General features: G+C 38.7%; 1 protein-coding gene across 3 annotated transcripts in view; it reads left to right on the top strand.

Moving 5' to 3' along the window:
* Nucleotides 1-21,385, top strand: part of ZFR (zinc finger RNA binding protein) — a 90,619-nt gene that overhangs the window by 13,492 nt on the left and 55,742 nt on the right. For 2 of the 3 annotated variants that reach the window (XM_063700807.1, XM_063700808.1), the window contains exons 3-6: nucleotides 9,801-9,824; nucleotides 11,330-11,612; nucleotides 13,639-13,783; nucleotides 16,263-16,481. In XM_063700807.1, coding sequence (XP_063556877.1) covers nucleotides 9,801-9,824; nucleotides 11,330-11,612; nucleotides 13,639-13,783; nucleotides 16,263-16,481 — 671 coding nt within the window. The remainder of the gene's footprint in view (nucleotides 1-9,800; nucleotides 9,825-11,329; nucleotides 11,613-13,638; nucleotides 13,784-16,262; nucleotides 16,482-21,385) is intronic. The other variant, XM_004058993.5, reaches the window with a different exon arrangement.

The following is a 21,385-nucleotide window of genomic DNA, read 5'->3' as shown; positions in this document are numbered from 1 at the left end:
AAATACAATATTCTGTTTCCACCTGGTAGTGGTTCCTCTAGAAATTTAACATGAATATTTCACTTAGTCTAAAGTTAGTCATTAGTTTTATTCCCCTAACCAATAGACTTAAAATATTTTAAACTTGATCAGTCCTCCTGATTTTGTGTTCTTGTTATATGATAGCTCAGATTTTTTTAACCCCGTGACCAATTACTGTTGGACACAATTACTTGTTTTATATTGTCAATGATTATTTAAGTTTACCTTCATATTTACCACTCTTTTTGCTCAACATTCATTCATTCTGAGATCATTTTTATTCTTTCTAAAGTAAATCTTTGAGAATTTCCATTAGCGTGGGTCTAAAAAAACAGGTTTTCCTCTTTCTTTCGTTTTTTGAGACAGGGTCTCACTGTGTTGCCCAGGCTGGAGTGCAATGGTGCAATTTCAGCTCACTGCAGCTTCAACCTCCCGGGCTCAAGCAGTCCTCCCACCTCAGCCCCCTGAGTAGCTAGGATTACAGGCACGCCACCATGCCTGGCTAATTTTTGTATTTTTTAGTAGAGACAGAGTTTCACTGTGATGCCCAGGCTGGTCTCAAACTGCTGGACTCAAGAGATCTGCCTGCAATAGCCTCCCAAAGTGCTGGGATTACAGGTGTGAGGCACCACAATCAGCCTGAGATTTTTGGGGTTTTTTTTTCTTCATCTTAAAATATCTTTGATTCTACCTCCTTGAGTAGTCATCACTTAATCTCTGTAGGCAGTTTTTCCCCTCTGGCTGCTCATAAGAGTTTTTCTTTATCTTTCATGTTTACAGTTTCACTTAGATATATCTTACTGTGAATTCTTGTTTACTAGGGTTTCTTGGGACTCCTGAATCTGAACATTGTTATCTTTCATTAATTTTAGGGAATCTCTTGACATTTTTTTTCTATATTCTTTCCTAGTCTTTCTCTCCATTTGTAATTCCAATTAGATGTAAGTTAACCACTTTTTATTTTATCTTCCAAGTATTTTAATCTCTTTAATGTTTTTCATCTCTTCCTCTCTCTCTGTGCATTCTGTGTAATTTTTACAGATAATTTTCTCATTCACCAGTTTATTGCCAGCCATGTTTAATTAGTTATGCAATAACCTTTCTGAGTTCCTGACTATAAATTTGTCAGATGATTTAGTTTTAAAAGTTCATTTGGTTGTTTTTGACCCATCTTGTTCCTTAGTCTTAGTTTTGACAATCTCTTTTACTTCAAGTGTGCTTAAACATTTTGTATCCAATAATTCTAATGCCTGTGGTCTCAAAAAATTTTTTTTCTTTTAATTCTGTTCACTTTTGCTTATAGTAGTGTATTTCCCTTGGGTTTTGTCGTGATTTTTTTTTTTTTTTTTTTTTTTTTGGAAATAGGGTCTCACTCTGTCACCCAGGCTACATCCCAGGCAACATCACCCAGGATTGCAGTGGTGCAGTTGTGGCTCACAGCAGCCTCAACCTCCTGGGTTCAAGCAGTCCTCCTGCCTCAGCCTTCAGGACCCCACCATACCTGGCTAATTAAAACAAAAAAAAAAAATTTTTTTTAAAGGCAGGGCCTCCCTTTATTACCCAGCCTAGTGTCAAACTCCTAGCCTCAAGTGATTCTCCCGCTTTGACCTCCCAAAATGCCAGGATTACAACAAGCATGAGCTACTGTGCCTGGCCTCTTAGGATTTTTTTGATTGAGGTTTCCTGTTTGTTGGAATGTTATTTGCAGCATTTACAGGAGAATATGTGTTTTGTGTGACCTGGAAGCACTGTCAGCCTAGAGTTACAGAGGTTAAGTATTTTCGGGTTAGGCTTGCTCAGCAGGTTAAGTGTAATGCAAATATTCCAAAATCGCAAACTTCTGGTCCCATGCATTTCAGATAATAGATAGTCAGTCTGAATTAAACTAACTTCTTGGTTGGGAATTTGCCTGGTCAGATAATGTGAATTCTAGAGTCCAAACCTAGGGGAAGACTGTCTTGTGCCTAAGAACTGTCAGGAAAGTATTTTCTCTTCTTTACCCACACCTGGCTAATTTTTGTATTTTTTAGTGGAGACAGGGTTTCACCATGTCTTGTGCCTAAGAACTGTCAGGAAAGTCTTTTCTCTTCTTTACCCAGAGCCAAGACTGATATAGGAAAAAGTTTCCTTACAGTTCTCCCTTAAAAGATGGAAGAAGAGGCCGGGCGCAGTGGCTCAAGCCTGTAATCCCAGCACTTTGGGAGGCCAAGCCGGGCGGATCACGAGGTCAGGAGATCGAGACCATCCTGGCTAACACGGTGAAACCCCGTCTCTACTAAAAATACAAAAAAATTAGCCGGGCGTGGTGGCGGGTGCCTGTAGTCCCAGCTACTCGGGAGGCTGAGGCAGGAGAATGGCGTGAACCCGGGAGGTGGAGCTTGCAGCGAGCCGAGATCACGCCACTGCACTCCAGCCTGGGCGACAGAGCAAGACTCCGTCTTAAAAAAAAAAAAAAAAAAAAAAAGATGTAAGAAGACTTTTTTCTAATTCACCTACTGTGGTGGTTCGTTTGGTAGCCCCAAAGTTGTAAGCTGTTGCTTTCCAATTCTTCCATGTCTCTGCTAACACGGAAAGTGATATTTGTGCAGTAGCTTGCTGTGTAAGCTGAGAGATTGGAGCCTTGAATAAGGGATATTGCAGCTGCAGGCAACAGAATCGGGGCCTCCCTCAGGCCACTCATGCACTGTGCATTCTCCCTGAGAACTAACACCAACATCTGGTGGGAAGCTCTGCTTTTATACTACTCAAAGTGTGGTAGGCAGACTGGTGCTGCTCTGTGACTTCTCTTGTTACTGCCTCATAAAAGGTATTTGTAGGATGATGTAAGTCAACCAACTGCTAAACGTACTATAATTGTTTGTTTTGAGACAGAGTCTTCCTCTTCACTCAGGTTGAAGTGTAGTGGTGCAGTCACAGCTCACTGAAGTCTCGAACTCCTCCTAGGCTCAAGTGATCCTCCTGTCTCAGCCTCTTGAGTAGCTGGGACTATAGGCATGTACCTACATGCTAGACTAATTTCTTTTTTTTTGAGACAGACTCTCTCTGTTGCCCAGGCTGGAGTGCGGTGGCATGATCTCGGCTCACTGCAACCTCCGCTTCCTTGGTTCAGGCGATTCTCCTGCCTCAGCCCCCTGAGTAGCTGGGACTACAGGCATGTGCCACCACGCCTGGCTAATTTTTGTATTTTTAGTAGAGACAGGGTTTCACCATGTTGGCCAGACTGGTCTCGAACTCCTGACTTCAGGTGATCTGCCCACCTCGGCCTCCCACAGTGCTGGGATTACAGGCATAAGTCGCTGCACTCAGCCACACAGAGGTTTTTAATTTTGGTGTAGTCTCATTTGTCTAATTTTTTGCCTGTGCTTTTGATGTCACATGCAATAAATCATTGCCAAATTTCATGTCATGAAGCTTTTTTCCTTTGTGTTTTCTACTAAGAGTTGTATAGTTTTAGCTGTTACATTTAGATCTTTCATCCATTTTGAGTTAATTTTTGTATATTTTGTAAGGTGAAGCTCCAGCTTTTTTTCTTTTCGTGTGGATATCCAGTTTTCCTAACACCATTTGTTGAGAAGACAACGCACTGAATGGTCTTGGCATCCTTGTCAAAAATTATTTGACTGTATATGCAAGGCTATATATCTGGGTCCTCTATTCTGTTTCATTGGTCTATATGTCTGTATGCCAGCACTATACTGTTTTGATTATCATAGTTTGAAATTAGCAAGTGTGAGACTTCCAACTTTGTTCTAATATTTTAAGGTTGTTTTGGCTATTAGGGGTCTCTTGAGATTCCACAGGAATTTTAGGATAGATTTCTTTTCTGGCAAAAAAAAAGCACTGGGATTTTTATAGGAATTTCACTGAATTTTTAGATCACTTTGGGTAGTATTAACATCTTAACAATAGTTTGCCTTCTAATCCGTGAACATGGGATGTCTTTCCATTTGTTTGTGTCTTTAAATCTTTCAGCAATGTTTTGTAGTTTTTAATACACACGTTTTTCACCTTCTTGGCTAGGTTTATTCGTAAGGTTGTTTCCTTTTCTTTTCCTTTTTTTTTTTTTATTTTGGAGACAGAGTCTTGCTGTGTTGCCCAGACTGGCACGATCACGGCCACCTGCAGCCCTGACCTCCTGGGCTCAGGTGATCCCAGCCACCCAAGTAGCTGGGACTACATGCACGTGTCATCATGCGCTACTAACTGTTTTTTGTATTTTTCGTACAGATGAGGTCTCACTATATTGTTCTCCCAGCTTAGCCTCTGAAAGTGCTAGGATTACAGGCGTGAGCCAGCCACAGTGCCTGGCCCGAGTTTTTTATTCTTTTTGACGCTATTGTAAGTGGAATTGTTTTCTTAATTGCCTGTTTATTGTTAACGTATAGGAATGCAGCTGATTTTTGTATCCTGTAACTTTGCTTATTTCCTTTATTAGTTCTAACAGTTTTTTGTGGAGTGTTTAGTGTTTTCCATGTATAAAATGATGTCATCTGTGAACAGATGGCTTGATCTTTTTCAATTAGGATGCTTTTTTTTTTTTTTAGAAAGAGTGTTTCTTTGTCATCCAGGCTGGAGTGCTGTGGCACAATCTCAGCTCACTGCAACCTCCGCCCCCTGGGTTTTCAAGCAATTCCCGTGCTTCAGCCTCCCAAGTAGCTGGGGCTACAGGCACGTGCAAGCATGTATGGCTAATTTATTGTATTTTTATTAGAGATGGGGTTTCACTGTGTTGGCCAGGCTGGTCTCCAACTCCTGGGCTGAAGTGATCCACCTGCCTTGGCCTCCCAAAGTGCTGTGATTACAGGTGTGAGCCACCAGCACCTGGCCTAATTTGGATGCCTTTTATTTTTCCTGCCATATTGCTTTGGCTGGAACTTAAGTACTATGTTGAATAGAAGCAGTAAAAGCATGCAGCTTTGTCTTCTTCCTGATCTTAGAGGAAAAGCTTTCAATGTGTCATCGAGTGTGAGGCTTTTCATAGTTTTTATTATATTGAGGTTATTTCCTTCAATTCCTAGTTGGTTGAGGTTTTTTTTTTTCTTTTTTTAATCATAAAAGGATGTTGACTCTTGTCAAATGCTATTGAGATGATCGCTTGGGTTTTGTCTTCCATTTTATTAATGTGTATTACATTGATTTATATGTGGAACTTGTCACCGTATTTTAAACTGTTAAAGAAAACACAAATGTTGTAGAGAGTAGATGTGATGGTTAGGAGCACATACACACTGGGGCCACACTGCTTAGGTTCTGGCTTTTACTCTGCCACTTACTAGTGATTTCATATCTTGGGTTTAGATTAAACAATTTTCTGCTAGGTTTCTATTAATTATAAACCTTATTTTACTGTAATTAGTAGTTTTTATTAATGAATTAAGCAATTTCATTTTCCTGTTTCATGATAGAAACTTTTTGCATAAAGGGATAATAAATAGAGACCAAGAAAATAAATGGTGAATAACCATTACAGACTCAAGTTAATGGTCTGCATCATGAAATGAAGATTCTCAAACTTTTGGGTTTCAGGATTCCTGTAGCGCTTCTAATTATTCAGAACCCCAGAGTTTTTGTTTATTTGGGTTATATTGGTATTTACTATATTAGAATTAGGCTGGGCATGGTGGCTCATGCCTGTAATCCCAGCACTTCGGGAGGCCAAGGCGGGTGGATCACCTGAGGTCAGGAGTTTGAGACCAGCCTGGCCAACATGGTGAAACCGTGTCTCTACTAAAAATACAAAAATTAGCCAGAAGGTGGCAGCTGCCTGTAATCCCAGCTGCTCGGGTGGCTGAGGCAGGGAAAACTGCTTGAACCTAGGAGGCGGAGGTTGCAGTGAGCCGAGATTGTGCCACTGCACTCCAGCCTGGGCAACAGAGTGAGACTCCAACTCAAAAAGAAAGAATAAAACTATTACACATTAACCAAAAATATGCTTATGAAAAATTAGTTTCAAAAACAGTGAGATGAGAGGCATTGTTTTACATTTTTACAAATCTTTTTAATGTCTTAAATTAAGAATATTCTAAAATTTGCTTTTGCATTCAGACTGTTGCAGTAAATTATTTGGATTAAAATATATGAAGGCAGCCTGGCCTCACACCAGTGTGTAATTAAAAAGAGAACAACCTTGTGTGGACCTCCTGAAAGGGTCTCAGGAACCCTTAGGGGAGTCCTTGGATCACATTGAGAACCACTGTTGTATACAAATTAAAAACTCCCCAGAGACCTTTAAAGCATTCTGGTTTTATTTCTTTTGGTGCTAACCTCCACATCACTGAATAGTATTCCTCTTTTGCTATTTTGTAACTTATCAACTTTATGCATATATTTTTATTTCCTACAATCACAGTTTAGGACTGCATTGCATATGCTCTCTTCTCATTTCTCCTCTTCCCAAATTCAGACTATTTCTGTTAATTTAGACAGTATACTCCATTTCTAGTTCCATCAAAGCTAGACAGTATATGAGTACTCTGTAGTTTTTAAAAATTCTTGAAGCTCTTGTGTTTCACTCCTTCTCTTTCCCTACTTCACTCCCCAAACTTAATGTATACTCTTATTTATGATAACGTTTACATTATATTCTGTAATCATAGTTTATCTTCTCTAATTTAGATTGATTCTAAAACTTTAAAGCAAAAACTGTTTTATCAATAGTATTTATTGTGGAGCCTAGTACCATTCTATGATTATGATTTCTAATGTGTTCCGTTTTACAATCCTGTACCGCTTATTAGAAAATCTTCCTAGGCTCAAGTTCAAATGGATTTTTTCCTCTTTTATACCATACTGATTGCTCACCTATAAAGTCTTTTATTGGGATCATGCCTTTCTTGAGCAGTTTACATTTCCTGAATTCATTCATTACCTTTTTTTCTTTTTTTTTTTTTTTTTTTTTTGAGACGGAGTCTCGCTCTTTCACCCAGGTGAGACTGCAGTGGCGCAATCTCGGCTCACTGCAAGCTCCGCCTTCTGGGCTCACGCCATTCTCCTGACTCAACCTCCTGAGTAGCTGGGACTACAGGTGCCCGCCACTGCGCCCAGCTAATGTTTTGTATTTTTAATAGAGACGGGCTTTCACCGTGGTCTCTATCTCCTGACCTCGTGATCCACCCACCTCGGCCTCCCAAAGTGCTGGGATTACAGGCGTGAGCCACCACGCCCAGCCTACCTTTTTTTCTTAATCATGTTGTCATTTCTTAAAATTTGTCTAGGTTCCCTGTCTACTGGCTCTGTGCCGAGTCCTCTGTTTTTCTGGATATCTTTCTCTGAGAGGCTTCTGTCCTTCCCCTAATTCCAATCTATACTCACTTCTCTCTGGGCCTGCTGCCACCACAGCTGCTGACCTAGGCTTTCTTCTGTTTGCAGGATCCCATGTTTTCTTGGTTTACTTTTTGTTTTAGCTGGAATATATCTTCATGTAGCTTCCTAAGAAAAGTTATAGTAGGTAAACTCCTTCCATCCTTGAATGGTTAAAAAATCTTTATTCTGCCTCCATAGTTTGGCTGGGTACAAAATTCTACATTAGTAATCATTTTCCCTTGAATTTTGAAGATAATACCTTATCTTCTTGCTTTAGTGTTACCAGTAAGAAGTCTAGTTTTCATTTAGTTGCAGGTGCCCAGTTTTTCCCTCTCTGGAGACAGGATCTTTTTATCTTGAAGAGTAAAATGCTATGTCTCTAGGTTTGTTTTGTTTTTTTCACTCTGTTTTGCTCTCTGTGAGCTTTTTGAATTTGAAAATGTGGTTCACGTCAGGAGTGGGAAATGTTATTTCTTAATTTTTTTGATCTTTTTTCTTTTTTGTCATTCCTTCAGGCAGGACATTGGGCCTTCTAGACTTATCCTTTCTTTTATATTTTTGATATATTTATCTTGTCTATTTCTCAACTTTATCTTCTCTTCTAGGTAGTATAAAGTTCTTGTTTTATAGATACAAATTAGAGTTTTTGAAAATTCTCATCTGTGGCCTTCATATGTTCATTTCACACATGGTCATTCTTACTTGTTTTGCAGTTTATAATAGGCTTTCTTCAGACATGTGGTGATTTGTGTTGTCTGTTCATTTTTTAAAACTTTTTTTAAATTTAAGAAAAATTTTTTTTGAGACAGGGGTCTCACTCTGTTGCCCAGGCTTGCAGTGGTATGATCTCAGCTCACTGCAACCTCTGCCTCCTGGGTTCAAGTGATCCTCCCGTCTCAGCCACCCAAATACCTGAGACTACAGATGCATGCCACGACACGCGGCTAATTTTTGTGTTTTTTGTAGTGATGGAGTCTCACTATGTTGCCAAGTCTGGTCTCAAACTCAAGATCCAGCCTTCTTGGCCTCCCAGAGTGCTGGGATTACAGGTATTCCATGCCCAGCTTGACTGTTATTTTTTTAAGCAGTAAGATTGCCTGGAAGTCTTGAAAGTCTTATTTTTTGTAGTGAGTCCCTGGCTCACTTTTTGTTGTTGTTGATAAGTAGGTAAGGAGCTGGCCATTTCTTGAGTAAGAATATAGTGTGTGTGTACTCTGTAATAATTGCTTACGTGCTTTCTTTTCCTGTTTCTCCTCAGGGAAAGTACTCTTCCATTTATGTCTGACGCTTGAAGTGTTTCTTGGCTTCCTTTTTTTTTTTTTTTTTTTTTTTTGAGACAGGTTTTACTCTGTCATCCAGGCTGGAGTGCAGTGGCACAATCATGGTTTATCGTAGCCTCAACCTCCTCTGCTCAAGCGATCCTCCCACCTCAGCCTCCTGACTAGCTGGGACTACAGGCACACACTACCATGTGTGGCTAATTTTTTAAAAATGTTCTGTAGAGATGTGGTCTTTCTACGTTGCCCAGGCTGGTCTCAAACTCCTGACTTCAAGCAGTCCTCCTGACTTGGCCTCCCAAAGTGCTGGGATTACTGGTGTGAGCCACCGTGCCCAGCCTTCCTCATGCTTTTGGTAGAAGATATGGTTCCAGTCCAGATGATGGGTAGAGACCTGGCTATACAGAGCAGAGTTAGACAGTGCCAGGGATGTGTAAATAGCAATTGCTAAATCTGCTGGCATCTTTTTCATATTTCATCTTTTCCTGGGACTGGTGACTGTATAGTTTATTGTTCAGACTGAGACATGTAGGAGAGTGAAAAGTACTAAAAGTAATAATTACACCAGCAGTAGGCATTAACCAGAACATATGATCATTCCTTCTTGAGTCTCATGGACATTTAGGGTGACGATCAGAGGCAGTATAAGTTAAATTGGCTTCCTGGTTGACTCAACATTCCCATCCTATTCCCGCCTGCTTTTTGTCTAATAGGACATGTTTTGGGGACAAATACTAGATAAGGAGCAGTGGGATGAATAGAAACAGTCTTTTATATAACCAAAATTACTCTTAGGTGGTACAGTCTGGATGTATTTAATCTTATCCTGTTAGTAAATGTTAAATACAAGTTTCACAGACCTGTTGTATTTGTATTTTAAATAGTATCTTTTTTTTCAGTTCTAGGAATTTTGGAAAAGTATGACATGTTACTGGCATTTTCTTACAGATATGGAGTTGTTCCTAGAAAATGTTATTCCCAAACAAGTTTTTCACTGTTTTAATGTAAACTTTTCCTGTCATATTGGCATATATGTAGAAAATGTTAGTTTTATATGAAAATATGGAAACCTCATCCAGATAGAAATTATATGAGTTTCTTTGGACTCTGTTCTAAGTTTTTTTTGTTTTTTGTTTTTTGTTTTCTTTTTCATATTGGACTGAAATCTGCCACCCTGTAACTTCCAACTATTGGTTCTAGTTCTGTTCTCTGGAGCAGCATGGAGTAAGTGTCTTCTATTAGAAGGCATCTGTCACCTTTTCTAGACTGAATTTCTCCAGGTGTCCTCCGCTTTTTATATGAAATTAAAACCCATGTCTCTGACCTTCACATTGATTCCCTTTGGAATCTTACAATCTAATATGAACTTCCTAGTTTATCAGTGTTTTCCCTAATACAGTTAAAATATGATAGCCCCAAATTTTAATTTAATTCTATACTATATTTCTATGTTACTATGCACACCAGTACAGAATACCTTGTACTATAGACCATTAATCAGAGACTGAGTTAATTAGTGCAGCTTCAACATTTTTTTTTTCTTTCTCTTAGCTATTCTTAGTTGTTGGCTCATACTAAAATGTGGTCAGCTAAAACCTATCAGCTAAATAACTGTTGGGGCTCTTATTTTTTTAGTAGGTGTTTCTGCCTTAGTAATGTAGCTTTACCTTGTGGAATTGAGTGTATTATTCAGAAAACCTAGAACAAGAAATACACTTTTATATGCTAACATCTGTAGGCCTTTGGTTTTAGTGATATAGGCTTTCAGTTTAAAAGTTAAAATAAACATATTGCTGTAAGAACTTTAGCTAGAAATTCATTTGATTGCTGTTTTGGAAAATGTTTTTGTCTCTTTGAGGTTTAAATGTTTTTAATTGCAAAGCATCTGATTTGTGTCTTCTTTTACAAAACATGCTATTATATATTTAAAAGTAACTTTGTATAATGAAATGCTCCCTGTAAGCTGGAAAATGTATCTAAAATAATAGATATTCCATTGTAGGTTTTGTACCCTGGAACAGAACTTCTCAACCCTCAGCACTATTGACATACTTTAAATAATTCTTTGTTACGCACGGCTGTCCTGTGCATTCTAGGATTTGTAACAGCATCCCTGGCCTCTATCCACTAGATGCCAGTAGCTCACATATCACCACCTCCTCTGCAGTTTGGTCATCAAAAATATATGCAGATATGGCCATATGTCCCCTGGGGGAAAAATTCCCCCAGTTGAATACCGACTGTCCTAAAGCAACAGAAGTATTTTTTAATCAGCTGGTCAGTAGTTTCTACCTTAAATTTCTTTCTGTAATTGGGCTAGAATAGAGTATTTTTCTTATGATTTCTTTGTAGAGATTTGTAAAACTGTACAACATAATAAAGAACTTTACATGTAACTAACACTAAAGTTCCTAATTTGGTCAGTTTTTTCTTTTCTTCCTAATACTGTTTTTTATCCTAGTTTTTAATTCCTGTTATGTGATACAATCTATGATCTGAAACGTGTGACTATATAATGTATTGAGATTAAAGAATGAAAATTACAGAACAGTAATAAATATGATATTGAATAGGAAGTTTATTGAGTTGAAGTACTTGACCTTTTGTGGTCCGTGATTAAATTACTTGAAAATGTGCTTTTTATTTCAGTTGAATAGCTTTTAATTGAAGTTGGTTAACTCCTGGATATTAAAATTGTATTATATTTATTCTTGTACTCCACAATGTAGCCAGCAGCCAGCTTCGGGTGTAGCCTATTCTCATCCAACTACAGTTGCTAGCTACACTGTCCATCAGGCTCCAGTAGCTGCTCACACAGTTACTGCTGCCTATGCACCAGCAGCCGCCACAGTTGCAGTTGCCAGGCCTGCTCCAGTAGCTGTTGCAGCTGCTGCAACAGCTGCTGCTTATGGAGGCTACCCCACTGCACACACAGCAACTGACTATGGTTATACTCAGAGGCAACAAGAAGCACCACCACCACCACCCCCAGCTACTACACAAAACTACCAGGTAAGAAAACTACTAGTTTTGGTAGCCTGAATGTACGGGTTTCTTTGTCCTCAGTGTATAATGTAATGCCCTAGCCATTGCTTCTCAAACTTGGGGCTTCCAAAATACACATGTACTGATAGAGAAAAGTAAATTAGTATTCCTTGGTAGTTTGGGGACATACCAACCATTAAGGTTCCTTGCCGGCTGGGCGCGGTGGCTCATGCCTGTAATCCCAGCACTTTGAGAGGCCGAGGTGGGTGGATCACCTGAGGTCAGGAGTTCAAGACCAGCGTGTCCAACATGGCAAAACCCCGTCTCTGCTAAAAATACAAAAATTAGCTGGGTGCAGTGGTGCGCACCTGTAGTCCCAGCTACTCAGGAGGCTGAGGCACGAGAATCACTTGAATCCAGGAGGCAGAGGCTGCAGTGAGCCAGGATTATGCCATTGCATTCCAGCCTGGGTGACAGAGCGAGACCCTGTCTCAAGAAAAAAAAATTCCTTGCAATGAGCTTTGTATTAATAATCCTTCCTCTCACCCCCCTGTCCATTTGACTCTATTATTTATAGCTGTCTGTTAAAAACTTTCACATTAATTGCTAGTTAAATATTTCATTGTTTACCCCAAGTTTGTTTGTTTGTTATTGTTTTAACTGAAGACATAGAAAAGACTTCCCTTGTTTGTACTAGAGCATTATTCATCTGGAACACAGGTATGTCTCCTATTTTGAGAATATTTTGAGAGCAGGACAAACATATTACATATTTTCTTCTTGAAACTTAGCAAAGGTGGAAATTCTGTCCCCTTTACATTTATCCTGTCAAGATGTTCTTTTTTAATACATATTATAACAAAAATTGATCATGCCCTTATTCATCCAGTTGCCTCTTACTCAGTCTTATAGGAATTCTACATTCTCTTTTTTATGTTTGAAAACAGTACTAGATTACTACTTGCTTATTTAAATTAAATTTGGTCCTAATTTCTTTAATCTGTTTTTTTGCTTATTTGCTTTTAGGATCTGTTTTTTAAACTTTGGTCCTTCTGAACTTTCCCTGGTTTTGCTATATTCTTTCTAAAGCATAGGAATTTATGCAGTAAAAAATTGAAATGTAAATCAACAATATTAGTATTTGCTATTAATTTTAGGCAGGTTACTAAATGAAATTCCTTTTGAGGTGTGATTATCTATGCCCAGAGACAGAATATAATAAATTTTGTTGTTTTTAATAGTGTCTGTGAAACCCAGTGTTTTCTGGGCCCTACCTGCTACTTCAGCCATTTCACCTACATACCTTTCTACCCCTCTTTACTTCATGGACTGCCAGAATTCACTCAGCTCACCTTGATCTTTCTTGAAAAAGAAATACTGAAAAGGAGCAATTACAAAGTTTAGTAACACAAGTGTTCTTTTGTAATATTGTAGGATCCATCTTTAAGGCAAAACTGCCGTGACTTTTTTAGTAAAATTAATTTTTACTTAAGTATTATTTAGAAATGTTTTGGTGATTGTTCTGATTGTAAAAGTTCAACATGCTGCTTGAAATGCTTTTGATTTTTTTTTTCTTTTTTTTTTTTGAGGCAGAATCTCTCTCTGTCGCCCAGGCTGGAGTGCAGTGGCGCAATCTTGGCTCACTGCAACCTCCGCCTCCCGGGTTCATGCCATTCTCCTGCCTCAGCCTCCCGAGTAGCTGGGACTACAGGTGCCCGCCACCATGCCCGGCTAATTTTTTGTATTTTTAATAGAGACGGGATCTCACCGTGTTAGCCAGGATGGTCTTTATCTGCTTACCTCGTGATCCGCCCGGCTTGGCCTCCCAAAGTGCTGGGATTACAGGCGTGAGCCACCACACCCAGACTTGATATTATTTTAATGAAGTACAAAATGAATCTTCTGTGTATTTAATTTGATTCTTTTATGTTTAGGTCTGTCATGAAACTATGTATTTAGTGTTTTGTTTTCCTTTATTGCACTTCTATACCGTAAGTATTTTTTTCCTTCCACTTGTCTCATAGCAAGATTTTCTTTCATTCCTTTTCTTTAGGATTCATACTCATATGTAAGGTCCACAGCTCCTGCTGTAGCTTATGATAGTAAGCAATACTACCAACAACCAACAGCAACTGCTGCTGCTGTAGCTGCCGCTGCCCAACCTCAGCCTTCTGTTGCTGAAACTTACTATCAGACAGGTGGGTTTTCTTAACCTACAGAGTTTCTTTGTAAACTATTGAAGTATATGACTTACTGTGTTTAATGAAGATAAGCTTTTGAGTCCATCTAAACTCATATCACATCATCTTAGGAGGCAGGTTCTAGACATGTACTACTAAATGCCTTGGAGTCACAATTCATAATCATGCCTTTCTCTCCTGGAAATGTACTCCATTTCTGGACTTTCAGCCCACAGTCCATTCCTGCTGAAATAAGCTGTGCAAAAGAACCTGTGATGATAACTTCTGAACACATTTTTATCTTTGCCAGAAATGCCCAGAACATATGATACTGCCAACAAACAGCCTTTGTAACCAGTGGAGACCCTTTAATGGGCCCATATTTTTAATTAATCTTTCTCTGATCGCTAATGACAGTTGGTTCTGTTATCAGCCACCAATCATGTTAAATACAGTATGTAGAATGGTTCAAATCTAGGAAGCGTTTCGTTTGCAAAGAAACCTGTATATTTACAGACTTTAAAAGATGGATTTTTTTTTTTTTAGTGAGAGACTTGATAATTTTTAAAACAAAGCTTTTGAAAAGTGGGCAGTTCTTGGGGTGGGGGGAGGGAAAGCACTAGGAGATATACTTAATGTAAATGACAAGTTAATGGGTGCAGCACACTAACATGGCACATGTATACATATGTAACAAACCTGCATGTTGTGCACATGTACCCTAGAACTTAAAGTATAATAAAAAAAAAAAAAAAGAAAAAAAATGGGCACTTCCTTTAATTATTTTTGAAGGGTGTGAGGGTGTGGGTAGAGCCTTGGATTGTAAGAGAGTAGAATTGGCTTCCAGTACTGGCTTTATTGCTAATGTGGGCAAGTGATTTTTTACCTCTCTTATCTCTGTTCTCTTACCTGTAAATGAGGTAGTTGACCCAAATTTCAGTAGGGCCCCTTCCAGTTCTAAGATTTTATGAGTCCCTTAAAAGTGGTTTTAACATGTTTTGAATTGTAGTGACTACCTGACTATTCCTGTGGTCTCTTCTCTTTTTTTTTTTTTTTTTTTTTGAGATGGAGTTTTACTCTTGTCGCCCAGGCTGGAGTGCAATGGTGCAATCTTGGCTCACCGCAACCTCCACCTCCTGGATTCAAGCGATTCTCCTGCCTCAGCCTCTCAAGTAGCTGGGATTACAGGCATGCGCCACCATGCCCAGCTAATTTTGTATTTTTAGTAGAGACAGGTTTCTCCATGTTGGTTGGGCTGGCCTTGAACTCCTAACCTCAAGTGATCTGCCCGCTTCGGCCTCCCAAAGTGCTGGGATTACAGGCGTGAGCCACCATGCACAGCCTTGTGGTCTCTTCTCTATTGATTTCTGTGTATAATAATTTATAGTAAACTTCCTGTTTAATTACCAAGCTTAGGTTGTGCTTGAGTGCTGAATTATCTAAGAGAAGATCTTGATTTAGTCTAACTCTGGTATTGCTGTGACTTGTGTAAGTTATTTAGCTCTTGGATATTAGTCTCATCTCTGTAAAGTATTATCTTTTTGTGTTACATGGATCAAATTTCATAGGCAGATAAGTTCTACTTGAGAGGCTGAGGTGGGAGGATCACTTGAGTCCAGGAGTTTGAGGTTGGCAGTGAGCCATGATCACACCATCATACTTCAGCCTGGGCAACAGAGTGGGACACTGTCTCAAAAAAAAAAAAAGATAAAAGTTCTAATGTACTTTTACTTAACTGAACATAAAATGAGCTTGGCCCCGTGATTTTGGGCCGTTTTCAGAAATAACATTTATGTGCTTTAGTGATCATTTACAAGTGATTATTAATTTAGTCATAAGGCTTCTAAGACTCTTTCAAAATATACATTGTTTTGAGTATGTCAGAGGCAGCAAAGAAATTGACAGGCATCAGTGGCAGCCATTTAAGAATAGCTGCATTCAAGTTATTGACATTTGAAAAATTATGTAGTACCTTGTTAGATTGTAGTTCACTATGGAAAAATCAGTTAAAATACAATGAATGGTATATGAACAAGTTTCATATGATTAAACATTGAAGTTTTTACTGTGAATTGAAATATGTACATTGTAACTCATTCTGTCCTGTTGCCAATATTAAGCCTAACTGAAGTAGACTGAGCAGTGTGTGCGCGCGCACACACACACACACACACACGCGCGCGCGCACACACACACACACTCCTTTTCAGAAAAGTTTGTTTACTGGTAGCACTGCTATTTCAGTTAGTTGTAAGTTTTGCCAAAATAATCATTTTGGAAATACATAGAAAGCATTTGGCAGAAGATAGTATATTTATTTGTATATTCTATTCATATTGGTAATAAGAGTTTCATGCCTTTTGCTAAGGAGAAATTGCTGGCATAAAATTTATAGTTAATGATGTTTGTACCTATTCTTTCCAGCTTTTAAGGATACTGGTACAGTAACTATAGTGGCTTACTCTTCTAATTTTCTGATGTCTCTTTCCTACTTCAGCCCCCAAAGCAGGTTACAGCCAAGGTGCAACTCAGTATACTCAAGCCCAGCAAACTCGACAGGTGACAGCCATAAAACCAGCCACACCAAGTCCAGCTACCACTACTTTCTCCATCTATCCTGTATCCTCCACCGTACAGCCAGTAGCAGCTGCGGCTACTGTGGTGCCATCCTATACTCAGAGTGCTACTTACAGTACCACAGCAGTTACATATTCTGGTAAGACTGATAAACTGTGTTTAAATGAGTAAACAAATTAGGAAGAGACTTAGTAGAAACTATCTTGATTGTCTTTGAAATTACCTTACTCCCAATAATAGGAAATAAATTAATTGATAGACATAAATATAGGTACATAATGTGACTGTTCTGTAAATTGTATGCTTTTTTGGGGGCGTGGGGAGGAGAAGATCTTAGAAGAATATAATATGTTCTTGGGGGTTTTAAAGCTCATTATGAGTCTTGGGCTTAGCATTGCAATTAAAGGAAGTAACACCCAGTTTTCTACAGGATTGTTTCCTTTCCTGCTTTTCCAAATGAAATTGAAAACTCAAGGTTAATACTCAGGGAATACCACAGACAAATTATTTCTGTTTATTTTGGCTCTCGAAGAGCTATTTATTATCAGAAATAGTTCATCATGGAAATGTTGTGTAGCCCTTTCTAAACATCCATAAGATGGTGGTTATGTAACACACCTTTTTTGGAAGAACAGAGTACCTTTATTTTCCTTAAATAATTATATATTTCTCCCAGAGAGGTACAATGGCTAAAACCTTTTTGTGTCCACTGCTGTTGCCAATTTCTAGCTGAGGAAGTTTGCATTTTCACAGTGATTAAGATCACACATTGCCTTTTTTGTAGAGACTCAGCTTTTGTATTCCTCCCAGAAGATATGCTGTGAATGACACTCTTTTATTTCTCAGAGATTTCTTATCTCTTACTCTAGGGTGCTAGGGATACAATGATGAATTAGGCATGCATGGAGTGTTTGAGAACTGCAGTTCATTGTGGCTGGAATACAGGATACATGGGGTAAATGTCAGTAGATGAGGCTAGAAGTGTCAGAGTATGTAAAGCCATGTGTGCTCTGCTATGGTGTGTGTCTTTATCTTGTGGGCAGAAAGGGAGCTGCAGAGGCTATATTAAGAAATGGAGTGGTGTGAGCAGATTTGTAAGTTAACCAGACAACCAGGGGGAAATGAATTGAATGAGGAGACATTATCGTCTGAGAACTCTGGCTGGAGTGGTGAATGGTGAGGACCTGCTCATCATTCACCAGTATGAATGATGGTAGAAAGACATTTTATAATCTATTAAAGGCATAGTACAGGAGATTCCTTATTTAGGAAAGAAATCTTTTGTTAAGATCTCAAGAAAATACTGAATTTATGATTCCTAGATCTGTCATTTAAGATAGATAGGACTTTACTGTCTCTCCGTATTTGGTTGACTAGCTATAATTGTAACTAGGATTATATTACAATGAAATCTGATTAGTCACATTTTTTTTAAATGTCCACATTAGCTTCAACAAAATAGGAAGTACCAGAGTAGCTTTTCCTGTTCATTGTTTCTCTCTTACATGTGCTTCCTTTCCTTTCTCTTTCTCTGGTTGTCTATACAGTTTGAAGATAATTTTTATTTACATGAGTAATATATTATCGTTTATAAATTAGAAACTATATTTTTTTAGAAAGAGAAAAAAAGTTAAACCACTAGATTTCTACTCCTAGACACTAATTGTCATTAACATTTTAGTGCGTGTCTCTGTCTACTTTTCTTCCATGGAATATACATGTGTAAATACGGTTTATAAAAATGCATTTGTCTTATACGTGCTATTCTGTAAACTGCTTTATTGTTACTGTGATTGCCTTTCGTGTCACTAAGTATAGATATATACCTCTGATTAATGTTTTTTCCCAACTTTTTATATCAGGTTTTTTTTGTTTTGTTTTGTTTTTTTGTTTTGTTTTGTTTTGTTTTGAGATTAAAAGAGCCTCACTCTGTCGCCTCGGCTGGAGTGCAATGGTACCAGCCTGGCTCACTGCAACCTCTGCCTCTTGGGTTTAAGCGATTCTCCTGCCTCAGCCTCCCAAGTAGCCGGGACTACAAGCGTGCACCACCACGCCTGGCTAATTTTTGTATTTTTAGTAGAGACAGGGTTTCGCCATGTTGGCCAGGCTGGTCTCGAACTCCTAACCTCAGGTGATCCACCCACCTTGGCCTCCCAGAGTGCTGGGATTACAGTACAGGCATGAGCCACCGTGCCCACCCCAGAAAATTTTAATTCTCCAGAAAAGTGGAAAAAAATAGTTCCAAGAACTATTTTTTATGCCATTCACCTAGGTTCACCAATTATTAATAATTTTTCAAATTTGCTTTATCTCTCCTTTCTCTTAAAGGCTATTTTCAAATGGCTCCGCAATATGTTTTATAAGCAATATGCTTTACAAGTTGTAGATGACATGGTACTTTGCCCTGAATTCTTCAGAAGGTATTTCCCAAGAATAAGGACATTCTTTTATGTAGCCACAATGGCAACATTATGACAAGGAATTGAACATGGATACTATACTATCTAATACATAAATTTGTCCAGTTGTCCAAAAATGTATTTAATGGCTGGGCTTTGTATGTATTTGGTGTATGTATGTTTGTGCTTGTGTTTGTTTTTGAAATTTAGAATCTAGTCAGGGATCATGGATTGTATTTGGTTGCCATTCTTTGTTAGTTTGCTTTAATGTAGAACAGTTCCTTATTTTTATCTTGTCTCTCATGATAGTGATATTTTTGAAGTGTTCAGGCCAGTTGTCTTGTAGAATGTCCCATATCTGGATTTATCTGATGATTTATGTTTAGATTCAGGTAACTTTTTAGACAAGAAAATTACTTGACCAGCCTTCCATTTCATCACATCAGAAGCATGTAATAAGTAATGTTTGTTTATTCCTATTGATGCTGGCTTTACTGGTTAAAGCTGTGCCTATCAGATCTCTCCATTATAAAGATACCTTTTTCCTTTATAATGAACAAGTACTCTGTGGGCCTGTTGCTCAACTGTCTTTGACCCTGTGGTGGTAGATCCTTTGAAAACTGAATGAATTTCTACAGTGGTAGTTGCAAAATCCTTTCACATTGATTCTTAGGCATTCTTCTCTAGAGTCCCCTCCTTCCACTTCTTTTTTTGTTATTACTATGAACTTACTCATTTTTATTCAATGTACAGTCATCCCTGCTATCCATGGGAGATTGGTTCCAGGGCCCCCATTGATACCAAAATTTGTGGATGCTCAAGTCCCATATATAAAATGACATAATATTTGCCTTTAACCTATGTACATCCTCTTAAATACGTTAAATTATCTCTAGATTACTTACAGTACCTAATACCATGTAAGTGCTATATATAAATGGTTGTTAAGCTGTGCTGAGTTTTGTATTATATTTTCTATTCCCCGCCCCCCCCCCCCCCCCATTTTTTTTTTTTTTTGAGACAGCATCTCACTCTGTTGACCAGGCTGGGGTGCAGTGGCGCAATCTCGACTCACTGCAACCTCTGCCTCCCAGGTTCAACCGATTCTTATACCTCAGCCTCCCAAGTAGCTGGGGTTACAGGCGTGTACCACCATACCTGGCTCATTTTTGTATTTTTAGTAGAGACGGGGTTTTACCATGGTGGCCAAGCTGGTCTGAGCCACCGCACCTGCCTCCGAATATTTTCAGTTCATGGTTGATTGAATCCATGGTTGCTGAACAGATGGATACAGAGAGCGACTATATTATAATCTGTTACTCTCGTTTCTCTCTTTGAGGCTCACACGGTTTTAAATTTGCCCAGTGAGATCCGCTCAAACCAGCTCCTGAGTCTTTTTGACATATTCTCATTCGTCTTTGAACACATCTTTCCTCTTTGCCACTGAAAGTTATTACAGATACACTTTGAGCTTTCCCTGCCCTAGGGTCACAGTCAGCCATGTCACACAGGAGCCATGATTTCTTATAAATGCCAGTGGTATTTAGAAACCATTCTAATGGCCACAAAGTATTTTATTGTATGGATGTACTATGTTTTAAAGTGTGTATTTGAGGACATTTAGTTGTATATGAGACAGAAACTGGAAACAGCACTAGGTAGAACATCCTTACATGTAAAGATTTGTACATTTGCCCACTTGTTTCCCTAGGATAAATTTCTAGTTCTGGAACAGTTATAAAGTATCTGTTTTTTAAAGACTATGTGATACACAGTCCAGAGTTGCCAAATCAGAGAAACCATTGTTAAGGCTTCTGAGTTCTTTATCTGCAATTTTTGGCAGCTACAATTTTGGTCAGCTATTCTCTTTATCTTAGTAAAATGAGTTCTAGAGTATTGCTACCTACCAAATGATGACTTGTAGCATGATGAATTTACTACTGAAATGTTAATTTTTTTGTTTCTGGTATCATACATTTAAAAGCTATATGCCAGCTCTTCTAATATCATAGCTTACTAATTGATTTTTTTTTTTTTTTTGAGACTAGGTCTCATTCCATCACCCAGGCTAGAGTGCAGTGGCACCATCTCAGCTCACTGCAACCTCCACCTCAAGAGATCCTCCCACCTCAGCCTCCCAGGTAGCTGGGACTACAGACGTGAGCCACCATGCCTGGCTAATTTTTTATTTTTGTATTTTTTGTATAGATGGGGTTTTGCCATGTTGCACAGGCTGGTCTCGAACTCCTGAGCTCAAGCAATCTGCCCACCTCCGCCTCTCAAAGTGTTGGGATTACAGGTGTGAGCCACCACGCCTGGCCTTGATAATGAAAGTACTTTTTTTTTTTTTTTTTTTTTTTTTGGAGACAGTGTCTTGCTATGTCACCCAGGCTTGAAGTAGAGTGGCACAATCCCAGCTCACTGCAACCTCCACCTCCTGCGCTCAAATGATCCGTCCTGCCTCGGTGCATGCCACCACACCGGGCTAATTTTTTGTATTTTTAGTTGAGATGGGGTTTCACCACACTGCCTAGGCTGGTCTTGAACTCCTGAGCTCAAGTGTTCCACGAACCTGACCTAGTAAAAGTACTTTTTAAGTGAAACTATTTTAGTTTTCAAAAACTGTGCTTTTACTTAATTTATA

Source organism: Gorilla gorilla, chromosome 19 (assembly GCF_029281585.2).
Source record: "Gorilla gorilla gorilla isolate KB3781 chromosome 19, NHGRI_mGorGor1-v2.1_pri, whole genome shotgun sequence".
In the NCBI taxonomy this organism is placed as follows: Eukaryota; Metazoa; Chordata; class Mammalia; order Primates; family Hominidae; genus Gorilla; species Gorilla gorilla.
Note: the sequence above shows the minus strand (reverse complement) of the source record. Positions and strands in the feature narration are given on the sequence as shown.